This window comes from Cynocephalus volans, chromosome 2 (genome assembly GCF_027409185.1).
Source record: "Cynocephalus volans isolate mCynVol1 chromosome 2, mCynVol1.pri, whole genome shotgun sequence".
In the NCBI taxonomy this organism is placed as follows: Eukaryota; Metazoa; Chordata; class Mammalia; order Dermoptera; family Cynocephalidae; genus Cynocephalus; species Cynocephalus volans.
In genome coordinates this window covers 177,821,456-177,849,140 of record NC_084461.1, presented here as the reverse complement: position 1 = coordinate 177,849,140, position 27,685 = coordinate 177,821,456, and the positions used below count along the sequence as shown (strand labels likewise).

Here is a 27,685-nt window from a genome sequence, read left to right as displayed (position 1 = left end):
GAGGGGCTCCTGTGAGAGGCCCCGAGGCAGGAAGGTTCAGAGCTGCCTTAGTGTGGGCTCCACATGGGAGTGGGGCTAGTGGCAGCGGAGGGGCAGGTGGGTGGCAGAGCTGGGTCCCTTGGGCCTGGTAGCATCTTCTCTCAAGGTGGAGTGGCCTATGGGCTGGGCATGCCCCCTCTCCACAGAGATACTTGGGCTTCCCAGTCGTGGAGAGTGGTGGGCTGAACTTGTGACTCATGACCATTAAAGTGTGACTGTGTGTTATTGCAGAGCGCCCTCCCTCACCTTCTGGGCCGTTTTCTTGAGTGGGAGGAGAGAGAGGAAACTCCGGACAATGGGCTTGAGAAGGAAAGATGGGACCAAATTGAAAGAGTTGAGCCACTGCTTGGATTCTAGAAATTACCAGTTTGGGGTTGTAAAAGACAAAATAAAATCTTTTATATTAGCTACTCTTACAACTTTTAGAGCTGGCATAACTATGGTAGAACTGATTGAAAAAAACCTATCTGTGATCATGTGTTATAACTCTGTTTCCCCCTCAAGATAATTCAAGTGTTAGTCCTTCAAGTTTTTTGTTTATTTTTTGTTTTACATTTAAGTATGCACTTCAGTGTATTCAGTGCATTCACATGGTTGTACAGGCATTATCACCGTCCATCTCCAGAACTTTCTCATCTTCCTAAACTGAAACCCTGTCCCTATTAGACATAACTCCCCATTCTCCTCCTCAGCCCCTGGCAACCTCTCTTCTACTTTCTGTCTCTAGAATTTTGACTACTTTTTGGCTCGTATAAGGGGAATCATGCAGTACTTGTCTTTTTGTGTGTGGCTTCTTCCATTCAGCATCATGTTTCCAAGGCTTATCCATGCTATAACATGTGTCAGAATTGCCTTCCTTTTTAAGGCTGAATCATATTCCATTGTATGGCTGGACCACATTTTGTTTATCCATTCATCTGCCAATGGACACTGGGAAAGTAATTCCATTTTGGGGAGCAGTGAAATCCCTCATCTCATCAGGTCACTTTCTTTTACTCTTGGAAATATTGGAAGGGCTGGGTTTGATTTTTCTGTGTGTTTGCAGGAGGAATGTCCCCCACTGCTCAGGCCGTGCAGCACACGGGACAGAAGCAGACTCAGCAGCAGAACAACCCGTCCACAGGGTCCCCTGTGCAGAGCACTACCAGCTTGCACACCCTGCTGCCACAGCTGCTTGGGAGGCTGCCCCCGGCCAGCGTCTCTGCCACAACACCTCTGCAGGCCTCCCAGCAGCAGGTGACAGAGTCGCAAGCACAGCCTCCAGCCTGAGGAAACCCCCAGCAGCCACTGGCAGCCCTCCCACCTGTCCTGCCTGGCTGGCTCCATGTGCACCCCTGCAGGCTGTGTAGCCAGCCCCCCACTTCCTGCCCAGGTCTCCTCCCGAAACAGAGTTCCCGCCAGACCCACAGTGCTGTCCTGCCACAGTGTTCTCAGTGGTTTGTGCTTTTTAACGATTTATGCATTTCCAGTAAACTTAAAGGGCTAGACTAATTTATTACAGGTTTTTCACCTATTAAGCACTTAAACTTCAGCAGTTAGGGCCGTAAGTCACTATCTTAGAGGCAGGATTTAGTGGATAGAGAATGCAGTGAGTTATAGGTGGGTTGCTCAGCTTGTGAGTAACCATTTGTTTCCTGGACAGGCCGTGGTGCTGATGTGGCTATCAGTGGATCCCACCCAAGCTTCCCAGAACGTTCCAGCAAATTCTCCACTAGCCTTGTCTCCCCCTGCCTTGGCTCCTGCAGGCACAGCACCCCTTTCTGTCTGTCCTGTGAAGGCAAGCAGCACCCCTCCCACAAGCAACAAATCGGCGTCTCCTGTTGCACCCAGACCTGCGGGGTTGGCTGTGGCCATGGTCCCCAGAGCCCAGAACACAGCCCACGCTTCAGCAGTCCAGCCACATCAGAGCTGCCAGGACAAAGCTGCAGAGCAGATAAAGCTAGTAAGCTCGCTGTCAACGGGTTGGGTCATCTGCCATCCAGCTGTGTAGATACGTGGGAAATGGAAACGTCTACATATACTTCTTAGTATGGCAGACTGTAATTAAAGACATCTTTTGAAAATGAGCATCATCCGCCTCTCCAGTGCTTCTTTGGCGCCAGCCTGCTCGGATTCAAGAGCAAGGGCATCTGAAGTATGTAAAGAGTCTGAGGTGAGGCCCTCACTCTTTCCTCTCTTCCTGTCCTCAGCCCCTCTCGTTTTGCATTCCTGCCTTTCTTCCCTTGAGCCTCTCCCTCTCATTTTATTCCTTGTTCTATCTGGTGCTGGCCCCTCCTGGCACTTGCTGTCCTTTTTAGCTTGGGGCAGGGGTGGGCATAGTGCTTCAGGGGCTGGTTCTTATGGTGCTTGGCCAGAACAGATGTTACTAGTTTTACCCTTTAATAAGACCCTTACCTTTTAGTATAAATACTAGTTGTAGAAGTATGTACAGTTGTTTAGAAAATGGTGGATCACATAGAGTAATTAGTATGCTTTGGATGGGAGAGCATGCATGCTAGGCGGTTGGGAGGTAGATAGTAAAGACTCAGTCCTTAAGAGAAATAATAAGAAAAGTCAGCAGGCACAAGCATAGTGATGCATAAGATGGGAAGTAATCCCAGGGCACTGCACAGGAAAACAGCCCCAATGGCAGTTTTACAAGGTCAGAGAAAGAGTAGAATTATCTAATAGAGTTTATCGGAAAAACATCATAAATTGTGTAGTTAGAATCATAAAATTTATGATTTTTGAATCATCTTATTTTATAAATTGAGCTAACAGCAATAGAGAAAGCTTAGGGGACTTACCCAGGTAACAGATAATTTGAGGCAAAGCCAGGATCTTACCCTAAATATCACCTACAGTCAGGATCTCACCCCAAATGTCACCCATAGTCAGATCTCACTATATATATCATCACAGTCAGGATCTCACCCTACATATCACCTACAATCAGGATGTGACTTTACATATCAGTGTGGTCAGGGCGTGACCCTAAATATCACCAGGGTCCAGTGCTCTGCTGGTGTATTATAATCTTGGTTTCTTTTGATACCTAAGGGTGCAGGTTATGCAACTATTTGCTTTATTTTTAAAGAATTCTTAAACCAAAGCTTAAATTCTTATTGCCCTATCTGGAAAAATTTACATAACCTCATATATTTTTTAACTTTGAAATAGCTATACACACTTTTTATAATGTTCTAAGCAATGCTAAGGGATAAGATTTTGTAATTCTTCTGAAGTAATACTGCAGCATTTATATATATATTATATAACTTTATGTTTACTAGCTTGGTTGGGTAGCACTGAATAGAAATTTCATTTATTAATATTCAATATTAGAAAAATATATTTGGCATAATAATCTGGGAATTTACATTGTAGGAGGCTTTATATTTCTTGAAGTTGCTGAATATAACCTTGTCATTCATTTTTAATGATATTTTAGATGTAGTTTATTTTTATAATTTAGTTTATAAATATGTTTGTTATTCTTGCTAAAAAATTTTGCTTGCTTTAAGTGTTTTATTTAATGTTTATTTTCCAAATATTTGAGGTTTTCCAGATATTTTTCCATTATGGTCAAAACGTAATTTGTATGATTTCAATTTTTAAAAATTTGCCATTTTTTTTTATGACCTAGAGTATAATCTGTCTTGGTGACATATTCCATGTACACGTTAAAAGAATGTATATTCTCCTGTTGTTGGGTAAAGTGTGCTATAAATATTAATTAGGTTAAGTTGGTGGGTTGTATTGTAGGGGTCTTCTTTAGAAGCATTTCACTAGTTTTCTGTCAGCATCTTCTATTGATTACTGAGAGGAAAGTTGAAGCTTCCAGCTACAATCATGGACTAATCTATTTCTCCTTTCACTTCTACTGGTTTTTGCTTAATATGCATTGAAGCTCTGTGATTAGGTACATGCACCTTCACGATTGTTACGTCTTCTTGTGAATTGACCCTTTTATCATTATGGGTAATATTCCCTGATCTGGAGTCTTTCTCTGATAATTCTATAGCCACTCCAGCTTTCTGTTGGTTATTGTTTGAATGGTATATCTTGTCCATCCCTTTACTTAACATATATAGATCCATATAGAGAAAGTGGGTTTCTTTTAGACAGCATATAGTTGTCCAGTCTGACAGTCTCTTTTAATTAGTATATTTAGACTGTTTACAGTTGCTCTAGGGATTACAGTACATACTTAATTGTTCACAGTCTACTTAGAGTTAGTATTTAACAAGACAAAACACAGAAGCCCTAGAATCACATAGAGCCCTTTCACTTTCTCTACTGAGTCTGTGTTATAGTTGTGACTGGAAACCCCACCAGACAATGTTATCATTGTCATTTTCTCCTGTCTGCTATTCAGTCAGTGAATCTTTTATTTCAGATATTGTATTTTCAGTTCTACAAACTTTTTATAAATGTTTTCTTTACATTATTTCTTTTTCCTGGCTGAAAATGTTTCTTTTCCTGTTGAAGTGTTCACAGATGTAATTCATAATTACAGCTATTTTAGAGTCTCATCATTCCAGCATCTGGGTCATCTTGGGATGCTATCTACTGATTACCTTTTTTCTTGGGAATGGGTTACATTTTCCTGGTTCTTTATATGTCAAGTAATTTAGAATTGTATTGTTCCATATTGTACAGACTCTGCATCCTGTTATAATCCTCTGGAGAATATCAGGTGTCTTGTTTATTTTAGCAGACAGTCAACCCACTTAGGTTAGAAGACAAGTTCTGTCTCTTCTTGTATGGGTGGCGGTTCCAATCTAAGTGCAGTTTCACAGCTTCTGCTGTGCTGCTCTGGGTATTATGTAGACTTCCCCACAGTGGCCCCTGTAATTCCTGCCTCCGATATTGTGCGCTCAGGTAGCCTAGTCCCTTCCGTGTTGTACAGGGCTGGCATGTGGCCATTGAGTACAGTGGACATGGTGGTGTGTCACTTCTGGGGTTAGGGTCTAGACGATATTGCCACTTCCATCTTGGTCCCATTCATGCAGTGTGTGAGGCTTATTCTGAGATGTGGCGGTTGTTTAGATCTTAGTTCAGTTCTCAGAGCTTTTGCCTTACTGCTTGAGGGCTCTCCATGTGTGCTGTTCAGGCGTGACTCCAGGATGTGTGTGCAAGTTCCTCCACAGAGTTTAGGAACCCCTTTCTCCACATCTCCTCCCATACTCTTGGCCCACAGGGACCCCTCCTCTAGCCACTGTGTCCATCATTTAGCAGCCTGCACTGTAGCAGGGCCCACCCTTGGGGCAAAGCATAAAAGAAAACAGGGCAGAAAAGTTAGAAACCCACCTCTGTGTGGTTTGCTTCTCTACAATTGCCTTACCTTTGTTTATTTTTCAGAGTCTCAGGTATTTGCTTTTTGTGTTTTAGCTAGAGTTTTTAGTTGAAATTAGTGGGAAAGGGAGCCTATTATGGGCTTATTCCATCTTGGCCTGAGTTAGTGTTGACTACTAGATTAGAGAACATCTTATTTTTCTGTAAATCTAAAGATAATTAAAAAGAATTAGAGATGTATTATGTTCTGAAGTCAAGCAGGTTAAAAATAATTGTATTTAGTTATCACTACTAGATAACAGGGTTTGTTAGAAGCCATACTAGGCTGGGAGTCAGGATGACTAACTATCATTTAAAACTTTTTACTAACTAGTGATGAGATATTAGATAAGTTATAGCTTTTCTTCTCTGTCACAGAGATGATAGTAACTTCTTAATTTAAGTTATAAAACTCTGTGAAGGTAAATTATTAGTGTGTGAAGTACACTCGGTAGGTGGGGGGTAGCACAGACAAGAGGGTCTTGACAGTTGGTGGTGACAGGCTTTGCAGACAGCCATTGGAGGGTCTGTTTGGGGCTTTTCCCCCATCATGCCCTTGTTTCTGTGCAGGAAGTCAGTCACTTGCCTTCTTGTGTTTGGTTTCATACTGTAAACAAGCAATGACAGGTGGGACTGTGTGACTTCACCGGATTGCTTCTGTCTTGCAGGAAAACAAGATCCATCACTGTATAGGGGAGTTGTGGAAAGCAGGTCTGTGGTCCCTAAGGCGGCTGCCAAAGCTGCAGGAGGTGCCGTGCCCCAGGGCTCATTCAGACTGTCTTCTGGAGGAGATGCAGTGGATGGCCACAGACTTTGCCCAGGAGAGGAGGTGGAAGGCAGCTGCTGCCAAGACGGTAGGCTGGGGAGTGAGTCTGGGGAAGCCACAGCAGTGAGGAGAACTGAAGAGTTAATTACTTCTCTACTCATATGAGGTGAAAGAAGATTTCTAAGTGTAAAAGACCAACTTAATATTTAAATTTTTATTATAAGTCTAAGACTTTACCTGACTATACAATTTTTATATCCTTTTATTTACTCAGCAACACTTACTAGGCATCTGCTTGGAGCAAGTCTCTGTACCTAGAGGCATGTAAGGTGCACAGACACACAAATAAGCTACAGTCCCTGCCTGCCATCTGCTCAGAGTCCATCAGGGGAGAGAGGCATATGTGATACACTCATAACTTGATACATACTGGAAAAAAGAAGTGCATAGCACAGAAGTGGTAGAAACCTGCTGAGTGAGAGACCAAGGGGCAAGGTATCCTGAGGGCTAAAACCATGACTTTTGACTCGGGGTTTGAAGAATTTCTAGGAGAAATAGTAGAACATCCTATATGGTATGAAAGAAGACCTGTTTTTCCAAAGCCCCAAGTGTATTTGAAAGGAAGTTACCCATTTTGGCAGGAGCAAGGAGCCTGTCCAGACAAGCTGGGTCAGGATGTGGAAGACCTGGAGGGCTGGTAGAAGAATGTGAACTTTATTTGATATTCACCGGACCTTCTGATCACAAGCTGAGCTGGAAGATGCCAGTCGAGGGACAAAGTCAGAGGAAGTGACTGAGTGAGGTTCATCATGCTCCAGGGTGGCTAGAGACCGACTGACTTCTGAGGAGACTCTAGAGCAGACTGATTCTTTTAGCAGTGTTATAGAGTGATGACAGCAGGACTGGGAGGGCAATCCTCTAGGAGCCGAAGGTTTTGCTGGGGACAGATTGGGTAAGAGGGTTTGGTGCTGCTTTTGTAGACGGGAAGGTCATGTGTGAGCTGCTGCAGGTGGGTGCAGTGAATGTCACTGGAATGTAGGAGACAGGTGGAGCCACGCACAGGTGGACCCCCTTGGTGTATCTGTCGAGGTCAAGAGTGGTGGGATTACCTGCGGAGTAAGGAAAGAACTGGGTGGGCAGAGGCTCTGGGCTTTACCACGCAGGAGGGAGGGGCCTCCCTCAGCCTCCCCTGTATCTCCTGTGACAGCCCAGTGTCTGGTTCAGCTGCTTCTGCGTGTGGACACTTTCAGCCAGTCAGCATTCACATCGGGCCATGGCCTACTCTAAACTGAGAAGGATTGTCTTTGAGTTAACTTTTGAATGGAAGGCCCTGTGACAGTTGTGGTTCATATTCTATTTGGACTTTATTGGCCATTAACATAGTGTCTTTGGCTGATTATAAAGGGATATCCTCTAGGAAAATATTCACTTCACTTTTAATATTGAATATTATTAGGATTGTTGACTGAAGCAGTATAATAAATGGATACTAAAAATGGAAATAATATACTTTCTTTGGAATTCTCCCCAAGTAAATATGTGTATCTAGTAAAAAATTAGAAGTTTTCATATTATTATGTGCTTCTAGAGAACCTTTCTGATAATGCAATGATTATTTCTAGATGGTCAGAACAGTAGCTTGGAAAGGAAGCGCCATGAAGTGAGATCCAGAAAGGAGGCTCAGAGCAAGCTGAGGCAGATCGCTGCCTCCACTGCCAGAGAAATAGAGTTTTTCTGGTCTAATATCGAGCAGGTAATCAACATTTTCTTTAAAATTTGCCCTCAGGTTTTCACTTGGGAAGTAGTATATTTTAATTCATGGTTTTATTCCTTTAGGTAGTAGAAATTAAACTGCAAATTGAATTTCAAGAGAAACGAAAACAGGCATTAAATTTGAATAAATATTCCAAAAGAGGTAACCAATTAAGTTAATTAAAATATCATGTACTTATTCAAAAAAGTATTCTATGTGATTTTTATATAGTTGGTCGTAACCCACTTTCCAGAATTCATCATTATATTAAGTGTAATAAACTGTTACATGCCTTGTGGCATGACATAATGAAACTGAAGCCGTATAAACATTATAAATTGTGCCTTTGCAGGCAAGGAGTCCGGGTATTTGAAGTGAGTGCTCCCCTGGAAAGCAGAGGTGAGATGGTAAGTGTTCTGTTACACTTTTGGTTTCAAAGGGAAGTTATCCTTGCCGCTCTACTCTACCAACCCATCTCCCACCAACTCTAGGGTCTTTGGAACTACCCAGAAAGAGTCGATTTTAAAAATACATTTTTTCTTAGGGTTACTTTAAATCAAAACAAAAATGTGTGCCTTGCCTGGATCTGCTGTTTGGCTTTGCCATTTTCAGCCAAGCAGTCTGTCTTCTGAATCATTTTTTCTGCCCGTAATTTGTCTGTGACCTCTGAAGGTGTGACAGCATAGCTGGTGTTGGGTCTAGTCCCTGTGACAGTGTTGAGTGGGTTCACACCCCTTCTGCAGCTTGATGTTGCAGAGACTCATTGTGTAGCAAAACCTGACCTGAGCTGGGGTGAGACTAGTTTCATTTATCCCAATTAGTGTGTACATTGATTGCTATAGAAGGTTCAATGTATGTGGTTACGGATGCTTCCCAGGTTCCATTAGGGGGTCTTATGAATATTTTTTAAATGCTTACTTTACTTTATTATCTGAAATAGACTGAATTTCAAACCCTGTGTTGCCTTAATGATTTTGGATAAGGGATTGTGTACCTTTAATGTAAATAAGCCATGTTACTTACATTTATGAATTTTGGAATTTTCACTTTTAATTATGGGTATGTACTCTAGAGGCGACATCCTTATGGGGCTCTATTTGTTGAAGTTCTGTCAGTTGAAATATGAACTTATATCTATTGCTGGAGCAGTAAAAGGCTGTAATACAATGAATGATTATTGTGAAAGCTATGAATTTTATGCACGCAAATAATTGTCAGGAACTTTCCAATAATAAAATATAGAAATGGATTAACAGTTGATACCAAAAGGAAGAGACTAGCATGGTAGAATACTTAGGGAAGAACATTTTACCTTTTTTGAACCAACACGTTTTTTTCTAAGCAAGAAAATAATAATGCAAAGCATAGAAGAAAGATTAGATTATATGGTAATTCTGATCTCTGGAATTGTTAGGTGTACCAGCCTTATAGCATTAAACAAAAAATCTTCAAGGACAGTGTTTAATTCTGTTGAGGACAAGATTTTTAAGAAAAAGTCCTAGTTTGGTAATTTTTCACAGATACAAAGATACTTGACCCCTAAATTAAAAATATTATTTTAAAAATAAAATGTCAAATTTATTCATTTATCAGAGAAGTTTATTCTGTTTATGGAGGTGTCGGCTTTGGCTGATCAGAAATTTTGACACTCAGGTGTTCAGCTAAAATATGATTTGGTGCACCTCTGAGATGTGAGTTTGTATTGTGTTTAAGAGAAGGATTTTAAACATCCATTTTCTGCCATTTGTCTTCCACATTTAGTGGCTGTTTAAAATATTTGTACTTAAGTAGAACTAAATACTGTCATTAAAGGTTATTTGGTCATTTCCATCTGTTCAAAAATAAGCTTTGTTGAAATTCTGATGCAAATATGAAAAACTGCATTTCACTGTTTTGTAATTATATAAAGATACGAGTGGTCCCAAACTGGGGAGCAGGTGAAGATTCTCCTTTCAAATGGTATTTTTCAAGTTAGTTTTGAACAAGTGGAACATTTGCACAGTCCTCCTCCCCTCAGCTTCCCCCAGCAGTTGCTGTTGCTAGTTTCTCGTGAGTCTATCCAAGAATGGTTTATGTGTCTACTGGCAAATTCAGGATACTTCTTAATCCTGTACTAGATGTTTTCTGCATATACTATGTAAAAAATTATATGCTGTAATGGATCTTTCAAATTTGAAAATGTATATTCTTAACTATCAAGTATATCTTATGCTTTCATAGTAATAACATTGGGTCCTACATTTTAAACTGTAGGATTCTCCTTCCCAAAAGAAAAACAAAGTGAGCACATCTCTGACTGATGATGAAGGTTAGTCACTGTCTAGATTGTGTTTTAGAGACTGCTGGCTTTGTCTGTCCTACTGCATGCTACTCCTGCCTCCGTAAGTGACAGAAAGAATGTCTAAAGTTCAATTCCAACTATTCTTGAAGAGCTGTGGTAAGTGTTTTAGGGAGTTAATCTGCCAGTGATATGCAGGGCAAGTCTGAGAGTGGCGCTTGCAGGGGAGGTCAACCAGGTGTCCAGCAGAGAGAGTTGGTGGGGAGGATGTTCATCATGGTGAGGAGGGTGGAGCGTTGAAGTCAAATGACTTTTAAAAGGAAGAACGGAAAGATTTGGTGGCAGGTGGAATATTGGTGGTGATAACTAGTGACAAAAAAATGCTTTTAAACTTACGTTTTCTATAGAATTTTATTGATAACATTGTTTCTTGATGCAGGGGAGAAGGAATTCTAGTTTATTAAAAAATCTTTTTTAAACTTGAAATCATTCTATTTTCTGAAAAGATGTTTTATTTCCATTTGTTTTTTAAAATGCATTTGAAACTCTGCTTTTGAGTAAGAGGTGTCAATCTCTTTAAATAACAATTTTTTCAAATTATTCCAAAGGCTTCCAGCCTTAAGATAGAACCATATACAGTTGGCCCTCCATATCTGTGGTTCCACATCTGTGGATTCATCCAACCACAGATTGAAAATATCCGAAAAAATTATTGCGTCTGTATTAAACATGTACAGACTTTTTTCCTTGTCATTTTTCCCTGAACAATACAGTGAGCAATTATTTACATAGCATTTACATTGTATTAAGTATAAGTAATCTAGAGATGATTTAAAGTATATGGTGGGATGTGCGTAGGTTATATGCAAATACTACACCATTTTATAACAGGACTTGAGCATCCTCAGATTTTAGTATCTGTGGAGGGTCCTGAAACCAATCCCCTGTGGATACTGAGAGTCTACAGTAGTCCTGCTTTATCCATGGGGGCTAAGTTCTAGGACCTCAAGTGGATGTCTGAAACCGTGGATAGTATCGAACCCTATATATATTGTTTTCTCCTTTATATACATACTGATGATAAAGTTTAATTTATAAGTTAGCATAGTAAGAGATTAACAACAATAACTAATAATAAAACAGAACAGTTACAACAATATGCCAGCATCATTACTCTTGCACGTTAGGACCATTATGAAGAAAAATAAGAGTGACTTGAACACAAATCCTGTAATACCATGACAGTTGATCTGATAAGTGAGATGGCTGAATGACTAATGATCAGGGAGCATATCAGCATGGATATGCTGGACAAAGGGACGATTCACATCCAAGGTGGGACGGAGTGGGGCAGTGTGGGATTTCATCACACCACTAAGAACAGCGTGCAATTTAAAACTTATAAATTGTTTATTTCTGGAATTTTCCATTTAATATTTTTGGACTACGGTTGCACAGGTAACTGAAACCATGAGAACTGAAACCACAGATAAGGGAGGACTACTGTACTCTCAAGATATGACTTTCTTTTTAAAGTAAGGAATAGCAATGTGAAAACAATGTTTTAGAGAATAAATTGACTGAACTTCCACAGCAGTGTGGATTCCTCTATGTTTTTTACGCTGCAAAGTATTTTTCATTGTTAAGCTTTATTTCTGATTTCCAGAATACCTTATTTGAGAATTATTAGGAAAAATTCCTTTTAAGCATAGAATTTGTATATTTTGGATGTGATTTTGATTTCAGTGGAAGATGAGGAGGAAACAATTGAAGAACAAGAAACAAAAGAAGGAAACATCAATCATCAAGCCGAGCTGGCTGCCTTGGTCAGGGAAGGTAAGTGGGGAGCTGGTTCGACCTTTACGTTTCATGTTGAGTTTGTCATGAGCACTTGCTGCTCACAATCACTTGAACTGAAGTTATCTTGTTACAAAACCCATGTCATGTCAGCAGGAGGTTCACACCACAGGAGAAAAGGGTGGTTAAATGTATAACACATCATAGCCCTTAACAAAGAGTTTTAAATTTCAAATTCTTATTCTTTTTAGTAGAAGAAACAAATTTCTTAGCATTAGCTTGAAAAATGGCAATTTGAATGAAAGAAATAGTTCAAAGCATGCTCAGAGTCCCTCAAGGACAGGCAGGGACTATGGAGGTCTTGTTCACTACTGTGCCCCCTGCGCCCCCGTGTCCTCTCCTGCCTCTCTCTGCTCCCTTCTCAGCTGGCGATCCTTCCCCATCTCTAGCGGGGAAGACAGACTGATCCGCCTGCTCCACGTCAGCTGCTAGGGTGCAGCGTCCTTGCTTTGGCTCTAGCCCAGTCCCCTCTCATGGGTTCAGAACTTGGACCCTCTTGACTTCACACTGCTGCTCTTCTGTAATTCTGCTTTTTCTCTCTGCACTGGGTCGTGCCCACCAGCATCCACCAGGTTTTGCATATTCTGTGGAAGAAGGAGGCCCACCCTTGACTTCCACATTCTCCTCCAGCTGCATCTCATTTTCTTCCTCCCCTTGGAAGCATAACTTCTTAATCTGCTACATGTTTCTTTCTTTCCCTGAGCCCCTTCAGTGTCACTCAGTCCTGTTGTCACATGGCGGCTGCTCCTGTCCGGGTGAAAGTGGCCCCAGGTGGCCCTCGGCTTCTTTCTACACAGTTAATAGCTCCTCAGCCTTGAGATCTCTTTGCTTCTGGCTGGCGGGCTTTCCTCTTGTTTTACTGACCAGTCCTGCTAAGTGTCCTGCCTGGCTCCCACACATCTATTGGATGTCTAAATGCCAAAAAGTCCTGGGATTGGGTCCTGGTTCCTGTAGTTTCCTCATACTCTCACTTCTAGGTGAGCTCATCTACCTCGTCTGCAAAAGGCATCTGTGTCATGACTCCCCAAATTCTCTTTCTAACCTTCACCTCTCCATTTCATTCTCAAGTGATGTGTGCCATCAACTCCTGACACTTCCAGCTGGATGCCTCCTAGCCTCTCAGGTGTAACGTACCCACACCCCAGCCTGCTCCTCCCAGGCTTTCATGTGCAGTAAGCGGCTTCTTCATCTAGCACTGCAGTGCAGGAGCCATGCCTGGGTGCCCTCTCAGCCATCTGCCTCATCTACCTCTGACTGTCCACTCCCCATTTGTACTGCTGTACCCCTGCTCAGGCCAGCATGATCTCTCCCTGGAGCGCACACAGGCCTCCTCATGGGCCTCCTCTCAGTCTCTGTCCCTCCATGCAGTGGTCAGGGATTTGATCGCATTGTCCAGACCAGGCTCAGATGGAAGCCTCCGGGGCCAAGTCCTCCTGCCGTGACCTCGTCTCCTCTGCTCTCTGCCTTACTGCACTTAAGCTGTGCTGGCCTGACTGCTTGTCATTTAGGTCTCAGATCACATGTGCCTTCCTTCCTGAGGCCTCCCTGGCCACTGTCTTGCCCCTCCCCTCCACTGCTTTGTGCCCACAGTCCTCTGATGTCAGCCTGGCAGCTTCTCTCTGTGCCACTGAAGTGCTGGCTCTGGGGCAGCGCTGCTCAGTGCAGATCCTATGCTCAGGAAGTTTGCTGAGAGGGCGAATGAACACATGGCCCCAGGGAAGACGGTCAGCAGCAGGATGGGGTGTGGGAGCTAGGTGTGCACAACGGACGCTGCTAGAGTGGCACTTCTCCAAGCTGTGACCTTGGCACGTTGTGGACCTCAGGAGCCTTTGTTTACATTGGTGGTAGCTACTCATGTTTCCCACATGAGAACTTAAAACTGTCAAATTAAAAACCATTTACTAATTCACTAGATAGTAAATAATGTATCAGTTATGTGTTGACATATATAACATTGTAATGAAAAATAACTACTCTCTAGAAATGTATTGAAAGTGGCATTGTTGCAGATTTTTCAAGTCCTGTTAATGCCTAGTGTAAAGCTACCCAACTACGCCAGTTGTCGAGTAAGGCAAATCATAACTAAAGCCAAAATGTTTCATTATCTTAGTTATACTAAGTTTCCATTTATATTGTCAGAGCTAGGGCTCAGACCCTTCAAACCCATTGTACAGACTGGGTCACCAGACTCCTCACACGCCAGGCTGTATCACCAGACCCTTCACAAGCCAGGCGGGGTCACCAGACACCTCACACACAGGTCCATGCTAGGTAATTGGGAAAGATCCCAGGAGCCATTGGCAGACTACAAAAGCTCAGTCTATAGCAGCAGCAGCAGCAGCAGCAATGGTGGCCTCTTGGAGGGTCTCTGGGACACTGGCAGCAGCAGTAACAGCCTCCAGCAGCTTAGTGGCCTCCCCATGCCCCTCCCCCCTGGGGGCATCCCGGGGGTGGGGGGCCCACGGATCAGAGCCACTCATCCTTTATACTTAAGTCCATAACCCAGGACACCTGGGTGCACATGCGCAATTACAGTAGACAATAACCAAGGAACAACTGGGCGCACGTGCATATTTACATCAAATGCTTGGCAAGATTCTGAACATCTGAGGGGCCATTTTCCTTCACTTTCCCAACACCTAGCTTAACAGAAGATGGCTGGGCTCTCGTCCTGCTTCTGTTACTTGTCTGTTACCCTGTGCCCTTTTAGTTGAGGTCTGAAGAAAGTCTGACCTCTCACTGATAAGTAGCTGGAGAAGGGAAGAAAGTTTTAATAGTCTTTTCATTTAATTATGGAAAATGCTTTTTTGATTCCATACCAAAACTTGACAAGTGATAGATTCCCTTTTTTAATATAACAGCTTTGTTGAGATATAACTCATATATGATAAAATCCTTCTAAAGTACAAGATTCAGTGGTTTTTAGTAAATTCTGACTTGTGCGTCCATCACCACTATCAAATTCTAGAAGATTTTTGTCACTCCCCAAAGAATCCCCGTGCCCATTACTTGTCACTCCCCATTCCTCCGAGGCCACCTGTCCCTGGAAACTGCTAACCCACTTTCTGTCTCTATGGTTTTAATTATTGTGGATATTTCCTATAAATGGATTCATACAACATGTGGCCGCTTTTGTATGGCTGCTTTCACTTAGCATCATGTTTTCCAGGTTCATACATGTAGCAGCATGCGTCAGTACTTTGTTCCTTTTTGTGATGAAATAATATTTCACCGTATGCATAGACCACATTTTGTGTATCCATTCATTAGTTGATGGACATTTAGGTTTTGGGTTTTTTTTACCTTTTGCTGTTATGAATACTGCTGCTATGAACGTTCATGTACAAATTTTTGTGTGGACATATGTCTTGAATTATCTTGGGAATATACCTAGGAGTAGAGTTGCTGAACCATATGGTAGTTCTATGTTTAACTTTTCAAAGATCTGACAAACTGTTTTCCACAGCAGCTGTATCATTTTATATTCCCACCAGCAACATATGAGAATTAGAATTTCTTCACATTCTCACCAACACTTGTCATTACTTGTCTTTTTTTTTTGACTGGTAAGGGGATTGCAACCCTCGGCTTGGTATCGTCCGCACCACGCTCAGCCAGTGAGCATACCGGCCATTCCTATATAGGATCCGAATCCGTGGCCTCAGCGCTAACAGCACCGCAGTCACCTGAGTGAGCCACGGGGCCAGCCCACTACCTGTCTTTTTGATGATAGCCGTCCTGTGGGTTTGAAGTGGTATCTCATGGTGGCTTTGATTTGCACTTCCCTAATGGCTAATGATGTTGAGCATCTTTTCTTGTGCTTGTTAGCCATTTGTACATCTTCTTGGAAAAAAATCAGGTCCTTATTTTAATTGTTATTGTCTTTTTTAAAACTATTGAGTTATAAGAGTTCTTTATGTATTTTGGATACAAGTTCCTTATCAGTTTTAGGATTTAAAACATTATCTCCCATTCTGTGGGTTGTGTTTTCGCTTTTTTGATAGTGTTCTTAGAAGCACAAAAGTTTTTAATTTTGAAGTCCAATTTATCTATTTTTATTTTTTGTCACTGTACTTTTGGTGTCATATCTAGAAACTATTGCCTAATCCAAGGTCACAAAGATTTACTCCTTTGTTTTCTTATGAATGTGTTACATTTCTAGCTCTTACATTTAGGTCTTTGATCTACATGGAGTTAACTTTTTGCGTGGTGTGAGGTAGGGGTCCTACTGCATTCTTTCATATATGGCTCTCCAGCTGTACCATTGGTTGAAGAGACTGTTCTAACCCCACTGAATTTTCTCAGCACCCTTGTCAAAATCAGTTGGCCATAAATGTAATGTATTTTAGGAATTCTCAATTCTATTTCATTGATCTTTATGTGTGTTCTATGTCAGTACCACACTGTCCTGGTTACTACAGGTTAAAAGTAGGTTTTGAAGGTCAGACGTGTGAATTCTCCAACTTAGGCCCCCTACTTGTCAAGATTGTTTGGGGTATTCTCTGGTTTCTTTGCATTTCCATATGAATTTTAGGTCCAGTGTGTCAATTTCTGCAAAAATGGCAGCTGGAATTTTGATGGGAATTAAGTGATAGTATAGTGACTTCTGACACCAACTATCCAGAGTTGGTCTAAATTTAAAAGGACCCAGTTGCCACAAGATAGCCCTCACTTCAGACCAGCTGGCTACAACCCCCTCAGGTTTGAAAGCTCACTGGAATGACTCATAGAACTCAGGAAAGTGCTGTTCTTATGATTACAGTTTTTTCACAGGAAAAGGATGCAAATCAGGACCAGCTACAGGGAGAGACAGATGAGGCAAGGTCTGACCACCCCCCCATGCTAAGCTCCCACTGTCCTCAGGGCTGCCTTGTCCTAGCGCATGTGATATGCGGCTGCACAGAGCACTGCCCACAGGGAGGTTCTCTTGAGCATTGGTGTCCAGGCTGCACTGATGGGATCAGTGCCCGGTGCTGCTCCAGCCCCTCTGCTTGCAGAGATGGGCTGTGCCAGCCTGCTCATCACAGGCTCAGCTCCACCCTGAGCCACCTCATCAGTATAAACTAGTAGGTGTGGGCTGATCCCCACCCCATAACAAATGCTCCCTACTCTCCTGTGACTCAAGAAATTTCAAGGGATTACAAGTACCTCCCACCAACTGGGACAGAAGCCAGCCAGATTTTTAGTTATACAGGTAGATTCTTGAATTTTAGTTGTAATGTGGAGGCTGAAACTATACCAGTTTTTGCCCTCTGTTACATTAAAATCAGTCTGTTGTACTTAATACCACTGAACTGTACACTTAAAAATGATTAAGATGGTAAATTTTATATGTATATTTTAACACAATAAAAGTTGAAAAAATTCAACCCGTGTTGTGCTTTGAATGGATCTTTTATTCATGTATAACTTGCAGCATTATGCCTTGGCGACTTGGAACATGCTGATCCAGTGAGATATGCAGATCTTCCACATTATCATGTTTTATTATATAGAGTATCCAAAGTTACATTTGTTAATATCACTGCCAAGTTCATCAGAAAATTCTTTAAGTCTAGGAAATCTGTCAAGTTCACAGTGGCGATATAAGTTTTCCAAATTCTGATTTTCCTGAGAGCTCAGTATTTACAGTTGGCAACAAATGCTGTCAGTTGTTCTCCTTGAGATAACAGCTTTGTTCTGTTTCTGAGAAATGTCTGCCACATGTCTAAGTCCAAATTACTACGGTTGGACTGCAGTTGTTACACGTGGTGTTCCATGAAAAGAGTGGCCAGGTCAGCTCGCCACTCAGTTGTGAAATGTTCCTCTGGAGCGCCGCAAGGGGATGTGTGCACGCCTCCCCTTTTCTCGTGGAGTGTTAAAGAGAAGTGCTCTCAGGGTCAAGATGTAATGCAGTCATTATTTTTACTGCTTTCTCAAGGACATTGTTAAGGGAAAAGTGCTTTTCCCTGTGCGTGCAGGGCCCTGGGTGCCCTTGCTTTGACCTTTGCCCAGGGCAAATGTCATTGGGATGAAGAAGGCACACAATGTCTGGGTTTTCTTATGAAAACAGTTTGACCCTGTGCACCTCCTGAAAGGTCCTGGGGATTCTCAGAGGTTTGACAACCTGTGTGCTAAAGTAGGTTTTGTTAGTAATGGAAATAATACAGTGGAGAAGAGAAAGAAGTGAATAATTATGGGGAGAAAGGGAATAAAAGGAGATCTTAAGAAGGGAATAAAAAGTAGGATCTGGAGCAAGTCTGGAGCAAGCCGATCACTGATGCTCTCGTAGTGATGGCAAGCTGACAGCATGTGTGCCGCTGCATGGACTCTCTGGCCATGCCAGGTGTGTGGTAGGATGGTTGCATGTTGATGTTCTGTCCAGGTGTGCATAGCGGGGGTGAGGTCTTCACCAGTGTGCTCCCTCCCATTCTGAAGCTTCGCCACTGCCATTTGCCTGACTGTATCTCTAGGTCCTCAGGGAGGGGTGCCCATGCAGGGGCCTCCACCTCCTCTGCAGCAGCCATGCTCACTGCTCCACCACCTGTGGGCGGCAGCCTCCTGAGGCTGGCACCATGGCTCCTTCAACATCACCTTTCCAAATCCTAGCTCACACTAAGACATCTTTGTGGAATAAGTAAATCAGTACAAAGTGCCTTGTTCCATAATAACAACTGTGCCTGGTACAGAAAAGGTTTACAGTGAAGTCTGTGATAGACAAAAAAGCCTAAACAATTTCTCTTTGTTACCATCCCCAGCTGACTTGCCCTGGATGACTTACTGAAGTTGTATGAAGGGGCACTTGTAGAGAACTTCAGATGGCACCAGCTGGTCCTTGGGAACAAAGAATCAACCAAGGAGGAAGGTGTTTGTGACAATGGCTTTTCAGTGTAGTGTTCAGACTGAAATAAAAAAAAAAGATTAATAGTTGTTAGTTCTAAATGTGGAATAGTAGGTATTTTTACTTTTTTCTTTATACCCATCTGTAATTTCCAAATTTTCTGCGTTAAGCCCATATGTTTTATAATCAGAAAGTAGTATGCTATTTTATAATTTTATGTTTTAGAAAACTACAATATTTTTGCATAAGTCAAATCACAAGATACTAAAATGGACCACTTATGCCTTTAGCAGATTATTTACACTATTGTGTACATATTGCAACTCTAGCCTTGTAGTTTTAAAATCTAAGTTTAGATAAAGTTTCAAATAAGATTTCAGGAAACTAAACTGGAAATATATATGTTGCGCACTGTGGATTTTACTTTATCCTTACAATTACATTCTGTACTTTGTGGTATTGCATGGCTTCTCAAGGACTGAAAGGTTGAGAGAGAATCCAGTAAGCACAAAATCTCTTTTTAACTAAGATAGTAAAATTTCTTATGTATGCCCAACCACAATTTCACTATAAAGGTGATTTTTTTGAAAGACCACAATAACACATTTTCCAACTTGATTTAACAATTCAGTTTATAAATTAAAAATTGAAGGTATAATTTATTTTGCATTCTAGGAAGAGTATTTAATTTTTTGAGTCCCTGAACAATGTTGAAAGTGTTTATGATGAAAGCAAACATTGAAAATGTCAGTTCCTGAATATGTAGAGACGAGCTTGGTATAGGGCCAGACCCTAGGAAAGGTCTTCAGAGCAGATTCTCAGAAGCAGGTTTGCACCACCACCCATGCAGACCCCAGATGACCTCTTCTCACTTGGACTAGAAGAAACTGAGCAGATTGTCAGGTTTTGGATATTTTTAGCAAGATTTTACACCTCACAAGGGTTCTCTTCTGCGGATGGTTTTACTTAATTTCAAACTTTCTAAATTTAAAAAATTCAGAGTATTTCTTCAAACTAATAGGCACTTAATTTAATAATCACTTAAATATGGTTAGTATTAAGTAATTTTATTTTTTAAAATGTTATATGTGTTTACTTCTAGAAAATTTTTGACATTAACAATCCTCATATAGTAACACTCTTCTAATTCTGTGCATCCCCTAGAAACGGAACAGATTCTGAGTGACAGAGAGAAGGAAGTGGTCATCATAGATTCACTCCTCAGCTCTGACCAGTGTAAAGGAGCAGAGAGGACAGGTGTGGCCATGGAGAACACAAGGGACATTGCAGAAGTGGCCGCAGCTGCAGAGATCTTGCTGCCCAAAGGCAGTGCTCGGATCACAATAGCAGTACAGAGTTTTTCTTTTTAATGGTATAGATGCCTAGAGGACTTTTCAAATGTATTGCTAAGCTCTTATGAAATATCCAGATTTTACCAAAAATGGTATAGTTTTCATTCTGCCTGTTGCTTGACAACTTGTGTTAGTTTAAGAAGTGCCTTTGCTAGTAAATAAAGCATATCTACCTGAACAAAAACCTGTCTGTACTGTTCCTTAATCAAAGGGGAAAAAAATCTACCTTTGTTTTGGGCTTTTTGTTTTGTTTTATTTTTGTTTTTACAAACAGGTAAAATATAATACTCCATCTCTGTTATACAAAGCTCTGCGAGAATATCAGAAGATTGGGCTGGACTGGTTGGCAAAACTGTACAAGAAGAAGCTGAATGGCATCCTGGCCGATGACGCCGGCCTTGGGAAGATGGTACAGGTCATTGTGCTCTTTGCATACCTGGCCTGTAATGAAGGTGAGAGTTCTCAGGGCTGGCCCATGACCCATGCTTGGCCTGTATTTTCATGATGGCCTTTGGGCATGCTGCATGTTTAGAAACCACCTAACAGTCTTGTTTTGGATGAAAGGATACCAGTTGATTTTATTAGCATTGTATTTCAAAGAAAAGCTATTTCAACTGTATTCAATTTCAACTTTGTTGAAAATGTGAATTTCTTAGAATTCTGATTGTTTGAAAGTTGATTTCCTTTTTATTTCATTTATTCAGTAAATATTTATAAAATAGCTCTACTGAAGCATGTATTAGTGACCATGTCAGTATTTATAATTTTTGTTTTATCCTGCTGCTTTTCCAAATGAACATCCATTCCATTGTGTTTCTGTCTTTGCTGCAGGTAACTGGGGCCCCCACCTCATCATGGTAAGAAGTTGTAACATACTGAAGTGGGAGCTTGAGATAAAACGCTGGTGCCCTGGTTTGAAGGTCCTTTTGTATCTTGGTCACCAAAGAGAGTGCAGAGCAAAGACACAGGTACAGCATTCTCACTTGCACATCTGAGACATTCCTACTCTGTGTTTTTTTGGGGGGTGGGGGTTGTAATTATCTTTTTCCTCTTCCTCTGTCTTCTGCTGCTGTTATTGTGACCACAGTGTGCTGTCTGTAGAGGCAAGGACAGAGGAAGAAAAGTGGGTTTAGGCTTAAGTACCAAGTGTTTGGATTAACGATGGGGAGAGTTATTTGCCAGTGAATGTTCTTGAAGAAATATACCTTGGAGGGGTTTCCAATGGAGATTGTGGATTCTCTTTCCCAAGAGTTTGCAGAACAAGAAAGAGCGAGTGGGCACAGATGGTATTGTTCAAAAGAATAGTGACTGTATTGCTTCATAAAATATACAGTGCTGATGTTACCGGACTCAGATCTGGCTGACCTGCCCCCTTGAAAAGGAAAGGAAAAAAAACTCAGAAGTCAAACGGTTGGTGTTAGAAAAGCAGATGCATTCAGCTGGAGGAGATGGTAGGCTATCCCATCTCAAAGATTTACATTTACTGAGGGGTTTTTAAAGGAAGGCTTGAGGGAATGGAATGTGGGAGGTGGGAAGCAGGAGAGCAGGAGATGTGATTTACGAGGGGTCCATGTCTGTGAGTCAGGTACAAGGTCTCGCCAAGGCCTCACCTGGTTTCTGTTCTCATCTTCACTGTTATCTCAGGACCCTGCAAGATTTTGATTTGCACTGGTGTACTTGGCTAGTGCCCAAGATCAGCTTCAGTCATTTGGCCTTGATCATTTCTCAAAACTCTACAAGTCTCAAAGAAAGAACTGTTAGCTTTGCAAAGTACTAATTAGCTTCTCAGCCTTGTTTTCCTACTTAGCAAGCGAGATAAGAAAGTCAGGGGATGGGAAGAAAGAGTGGAGAGAAAAAAACTGTCCTTTTGAAAATCCTCCCCCTGCTCCATAGCCCGGGCAGCTTTAGGTCCCATCATGACTTCAGTCCTGCTCACTCCAACACTGAGAGGTATCATCTAGAAATAACTTATTAATACTACTTGTTAGATGCCTAACATCTTTTTTTGGATTTATTTATTTTACTTGGAATGCTCATTTATTTCAAATAACATCATTCTAGCTATCTTTCAGTGTATGTATACATACAGAAGAGTGATATAAAGAGATGGGAAAAGATAATCATAGAAAAATAGGACAGTCATTTATGAGTGGAGTCAATGTCTTCTGTAGGTTTTTCTCATAGCACCTAAAAATGGACATGTGTATATATACATATATAGATAAATATATGAATATATATGTATATATAATAAAATGGACGTGTATGTATAATAAAAAGGACATATATATATATATACATTGTGTATATATATAAACATTGATGGGTTTCTTGTAGATATTATATTTCTGTATGATTTATGTTCTTCATTTTTAAAATAAGCTCTTGTTCTTTTAAAAAAATTTTTTAAATTTACTTTTTATTTTTGTTGTTTTATTTTAACTTCTCAGTATACATTGTAGTTGGTTTTCATGTCCTTTTACCTGTTCCTCTTTCTCCCTCCTTCTCTCCCCCCACACTACATCATATCTGTTCACTTGTCTTAACATAGTTTTCTGATAAGAGAGGCACACTGTAATGTTATCCAACCCGGCCAGTTGGCTCACCATGACCTCAGGACCATGGCAGAAGAGGCTCCCTCTGTCCCATCCCAGGCCGTTTCTTATACCTGGACTCCATTTTACCCCCTCTGTCTTTTTGAGAACTGTTCACACCTTCCTTTCTGCTGTCTTCAATCTTTCTTTCACATCAGCTTTTAATCACGCTTAAGTTTATTTTACAAATGACAAGATGGAAAGAATACTGCAGTGTATAAAATAAATAATGGCTTTAATTTTCTTAATTATGAAGTATTCTTACAAATCAGTAAGAAATAGTGAGTAACTCTGAAGGGTAAATGGGTGAAAGATAAAAACAAGCATTGCCAGAGAAATAAGTAAATTCAAGAACAGATTGTTGGCTGCATGCAGAAGTAAAGAAATGGGGGCTGGCTAGTTAGCTTACTTGGGAGAGTATGGTGCTGGTAACACCGAGGTCAAGGGTTCAGATCCCCTTACTGGCCAGCTGCCAAAATAAAATAAAATAAAATAAAATAAAATAAAATAAAAACAGCAGTAAAGAAATGCAAATCAAAACAAATGGTAACTTTTTTTTGCAGGGTGGGGGAGATGCCCAGTGTTGATTCAGATTCAGACATGGGAATTGGGGTCCTCAGCTGCAGCTGGTGCCGTGTGGACTGCTGTGCAGAGGGCAGTTTGGAATTGTCTGGAGGAGTTCAAGTGCACATGCTCTTTGCTGCAGCATTTCCACCCTAAGAGTCTGCTTAGTAAATATAGCCATAAAAGAAGTCCAGGGTACGAAGGTGCTCACTACAGCATGGATTATCCCAGTACACAAGTGGCTGTGGCTACCATGTGTGTTCCATGAGGAGTGGCCCCATGAAGATCAGTAGTTGTGGATGGGCTACTCTGGCATGGTGTGCAGGTCAGAAAGGAGCTAAGAGTGTGTGGAGTGCCATCAGAGTCCTGCAGGGTGTGATGGGCGCCCAGATTGAGTCACTTGAGGAGAGCATGCAGGGTATAAGCACACCACTGGGCATGCAGGTCAAGGGCTAATGGTGCCTGGGGAGGTGCAGTGGGGTGGGGTCTTGGGGAGAGGAATGGATACTGGTGTCCTGACCTGGTGTCTACGGCTAAGCTCCCAGAGCTAGTGAGAGTCAGCAGTGTGTCCACTGAGGACACAGTGCAGGATGGAGCAGGGCGGGAAGGGCACTGGGTGCACATAGGGACCCCGGAGCCTTGCTCTGTCTGTGGATTGCAGGGTCTGTGGGGCTGTGGGGTTTCAGGGTCTGCATGTGTATCCGTCAACCTCCTTGACCCCACGCGCTCTTCACATTGCTGTGTCTCCTCAGTGGTCTGGGCCAGCTCCACCTGTGGCTCAAGCCTTTGGTCCTCACCTTGTCCAGCAATTCCGCCTCCCTCACCTGGAATGCAGCAGAACCTTCCTCCTTGATCTCTCCCTTCTCTTCTTGCCCATCCTGAGTCCACTCTAGGGACAAGGGCCAGAGGGTCACCACTGCTTCAGTGACTTCCCGCTGCCCAGTTTCCCAAGCCCTGGACTCCTACTGCCTCATCCGTTCTGCTTTCCCTTCCCCAATGCCCCACTCCACCCACGCAGGCCTCTTCTAGCACCTCGAAAGGACTCAATTGTTTCCTGCTCTGGGACTTTTGCAGGTGTTTTCTCAGCCTGAAAGAAATCTAGCCCCAACTTCCAGCCAGGCTACCCTGCTTCTTATCGTTCAGGTCTCAGCTTAAAATGCCTTACATAGAGAGGCATTCCCTGAGCCCCCTGCCATTCCCTGTCATACTTCCTGAGCTTCTTGGCCTTTCTGTGTGCTGCCGCCACACTCAGTTCTCACGCCTGCCTGTCACCTCTAGGAGCCATGCTGTGTTGGTTTTTCTCGCTGCTGTTTTCCTCAGCCTCACACTCCTCCCCACCTAAGGCGCCTTGCTGGCTTGTTACAGCAATGATAGGGACCTCCTACCCTCTTGCTCAGCCCTGACCACTGGCCGCTGGCTTGCAGCTTTGTGGCTTTCTTTTCACACCCATGTGCTGCCATGGCGGTGCTCTCCCCTCTACCCACTGCACTGCAGACTGGCTCAAAGCCCCGACCATGCAACTCACAGCCATATAATGACATACCGCCTTTCCTCTCTGATGGGGATGGAGGGGACTGTGGCTGCCTCTTCACCGATACGCCCTGGACTGAGGATTGTAGGCAGCATGTGCCAAAAAACACTGGCATGATCCTATTCCTTGCAGAATTGGTAACAAGCTCATTTCTTTTTGAAAGGAATGGATGGAACCCAACAACTTCCACATCTGTATAACCTCCTACAAGCAGTTCTTCAGAGGCCACCACACCTTGGCCAGAGTGTGGTGGAGTACCTTGTTGTTGATGAGATGCAACAAGTGAGGAACATGACCGAGAGGCACTGGGATGTGCTCTTCCTCCTGCGCAGGTTGGCAGTACACAGCATATATGTTCTTGATATGCTGGACCTCCTGGTATTCTTGTCACTGTCCAACAATAGCAACAACAGAAGCCATCTGAAAATGAAGGCTGGGGATTATTATGACACACACATCTGTATGTGTATATATGTAAAACCTACTAAGCAGTTGTCCCTACTACCCAGCTGAGTAATTTGGGGCAGGTATCAGGAGCATTCTCTCATGGTTCTGTTAGGTCTTTGGTGTTTTTTCAGAACCTTTCATTTAATCATTTGTATGGAAATTGGCTCTTACCTTTCTTAAGAATTTATAATCTTAGGTAGAAATAAAATATGCTTTAGAAGATTACTCCAGCACAAAGGAGACAACGTTTCTAAAATAAAGTTACACATTTACTTTGTATTTAATTTCTTAGGTCATCATTCAGGGATATACCAGATAATTGTTCATTAAATGACATTTTGATAGTTAAAAGAAGTTAAACTCATTGGAAGAATGCATGAAATTATTAAAGAGGTTAGTTTAGGTGCTTTCTGGGAGAACCTGGCCCAGAGAGAGTGTTAATGACTATGGATTTAGTGACAGGAAATAGATATTGGACAAATCCTGGATGAACCAAGGAAATGTTCAAATTATGAGATTTTTAGAATTGGTTATATCAAGTATTGTGTAAAAATATGAGCCAGCAGCAGAAGGTTAGATATGTTTATGATATTCAGACTTTAATTTAACAGTGTTTGTTGTCATAGGATCTGACATGCATTATCAAAGGATTTTAAAATTTAATTGATGAAACAAATTTGAAAAAATGTTTGACAGAAGGAAAATTTACATATATTGGGATTAAGGAAGGTACAAGTAAGAAAGTAAATAAAATAAAAATATTCTTTAGGTGAGTAATAGATTTGTTAAACCCAAAGGAAATTATTTTAAGACTCAGTGTTAAAAAAAAAATCCAGAATCCAGTAGTATTTTTTGCTTCAGTGGACACCATAAAGCAATCCATAGAGTGGGAGAAAAGTTTTGCAAATTTATATATGCCAGGAGTAAGAGAATACCTTTCAATAACAACTGTAAATATAAATGGATTAAATTCCCTATTCAAAAGAAATAGGCTTGCTAATATATTAAAAAACAAGACCCAATTATATGGTGTCTATAAGAAACCCACCTCATCCACAAAGGCTCATGCAGGCTCATAGTGAAGGGATGGAAAAAGCTACATTAAAAAAAAATTCCAGTAGCCTGTATAAATATTTCTACTTTTGTGAATTTATGATCTAAAAATGTTGGTGCTAGTGGGTAGAAATGAAGTAATTTTTGAAGATATACCTTGAAATTATTTTAGGAAAACTTTTCTTCTGAGTGTTTGTTTAATGTTTGTTGCAATATTAGTACAAAGGTTAATTAGAGGAAATCCTTGTATAGAGTACCTAAGTCCAAGAAGTTGTATTTCCTATGAACATTCAAGTAGTATTAGAACATGATATTTTTCAGTAATATAGTAGTTCCCACAAATGTGAATCTGCATGGATAAGTAATCTCTTGCAACAAAATCTACTGAGTGGGACTGAATTGCGGAGAAATTGAGAAATGTTCTTGTCTCTCACAGCCAGCACCGTCTACTCCTGATAGACAGTCCTCTGCATAACACCCTCATGGAGCTGTGGACCATGGTGCATTTTCTCATCCCAGGCATCTCCAGGCCCTACTTGGACTTCCCAGTGAAAGCCACTGAGGAGAACCAGGATTACACCAGGATTCCATTGCCCATGTCGGTAGATCCTGAGGTCCTGCCAGGACTTGAGACTACCTGCTCTTGCCAAGTCCCATGCTCACTATACACATGGAGACATATGCTGATTTCCCAAAGTTTACCAGTATTTATCTGACTTCTCCCCCATTATTATTTGGTCGTAGATGAAATAAGTAGAGGAGAAAGGAAGGTTTTCCCTCTCTTTACACCTTACTTGCTGGCACTGCAGTTCCCTGAGCTAGGTGTGAGCCAACTGTGGTGTCTGCACCTGGGGTGCTGGAGAAGCCCCACAGCCTGCCTGAGGCCTCCCACATAGGAGCCCACAGGAGGCTCACCAGGTAGAGCGTTTGTACATGGAGACCTCAGCTCTTGTAGTGGCCTGTCTTTACTCACTTCCTGCATTTCCTTCAGGGGAATGTGAGGGGAAGATGTGAGTCTTGAAGAAGAGAAAGAGCAGTGGATTGTATGTTCTGGCTGGACAGTTTTTCTGGCCCAGGGGACAGCCCACAATAAGGGAGGTGTGGCTAAGGAGGTTCCTGCACAGGAGCGACCCTGTCCATCTGCAGCCCAGTGAGTGAAAAGGAAAGAGAGAGAAGTGAGAAGGTATGTAGACCAAGGAGATGGGTAACGTTTTGAAGTCTGCAGCAAAATGACAACCAAGAAATGATAGCAGTGACTGATCGTCCACATAAGTCACTCATACATTTAACCCCATGGTGTATCAAGGGCTGAACT

General features: G+C 41.9%; 1 protein-coding gene across 1 annotated transcript in view; it reads left to right on the top strand.

The window, feature by feature from the left end:
* The window catches only part of LOC134370707 (E1A-binding protein p400-like), a 134,094-nt gene that overhangs the window by 37,750 nt on the left and 68,659 nt on the right, over positions 1 to 27,685 (top strand). The window contains 18 exon segments of the mRNA XM_063087720.1: positions 186 to 216; positions 1,085 to 1,275; positions 1,817 to 1,981; positions 6,024 to 6,209; positions 7,744 to 7,759; positions 7,762 to 7,874; positions 7,958 to 8,036; positions 8,227 to 8,240; positions 8,243 to 8,281; positions 10,128 to 10,182; positions 11,899 to 11,992; positions 18,747 to 18,853; positions 19,994 to 20,178; positions 20,456 to 20,633; positions 21,013 to 21,149; positions 25,034 to 25,124; positions 25,127 to 25,202; positions 26,807 to 26,968. Coding sequence (XP_062943790.1) covers positions 186 to 216; positions 1,085 to 1,275; positions 1,817 to 1,981; positions 6,024 to 6,209; positions 7,744 to 7,759; positions 7,762 to 7,874; positions 7,958 to 8,036; positions 8,227 to 8,240; positions 8,243 to 8,281; positions 10,128 to 10,182; positions 11,899 to 11,992; positions 18,747 to 18,853; positions 19,994 to 20,178; positions 20,456 to 20,633; positions 21,013 to 21,149; positions 25,034 to 25,124; positions 25,127 to 25,202; positions 26,807 to 26,968 — 1,919 coding nt within the window.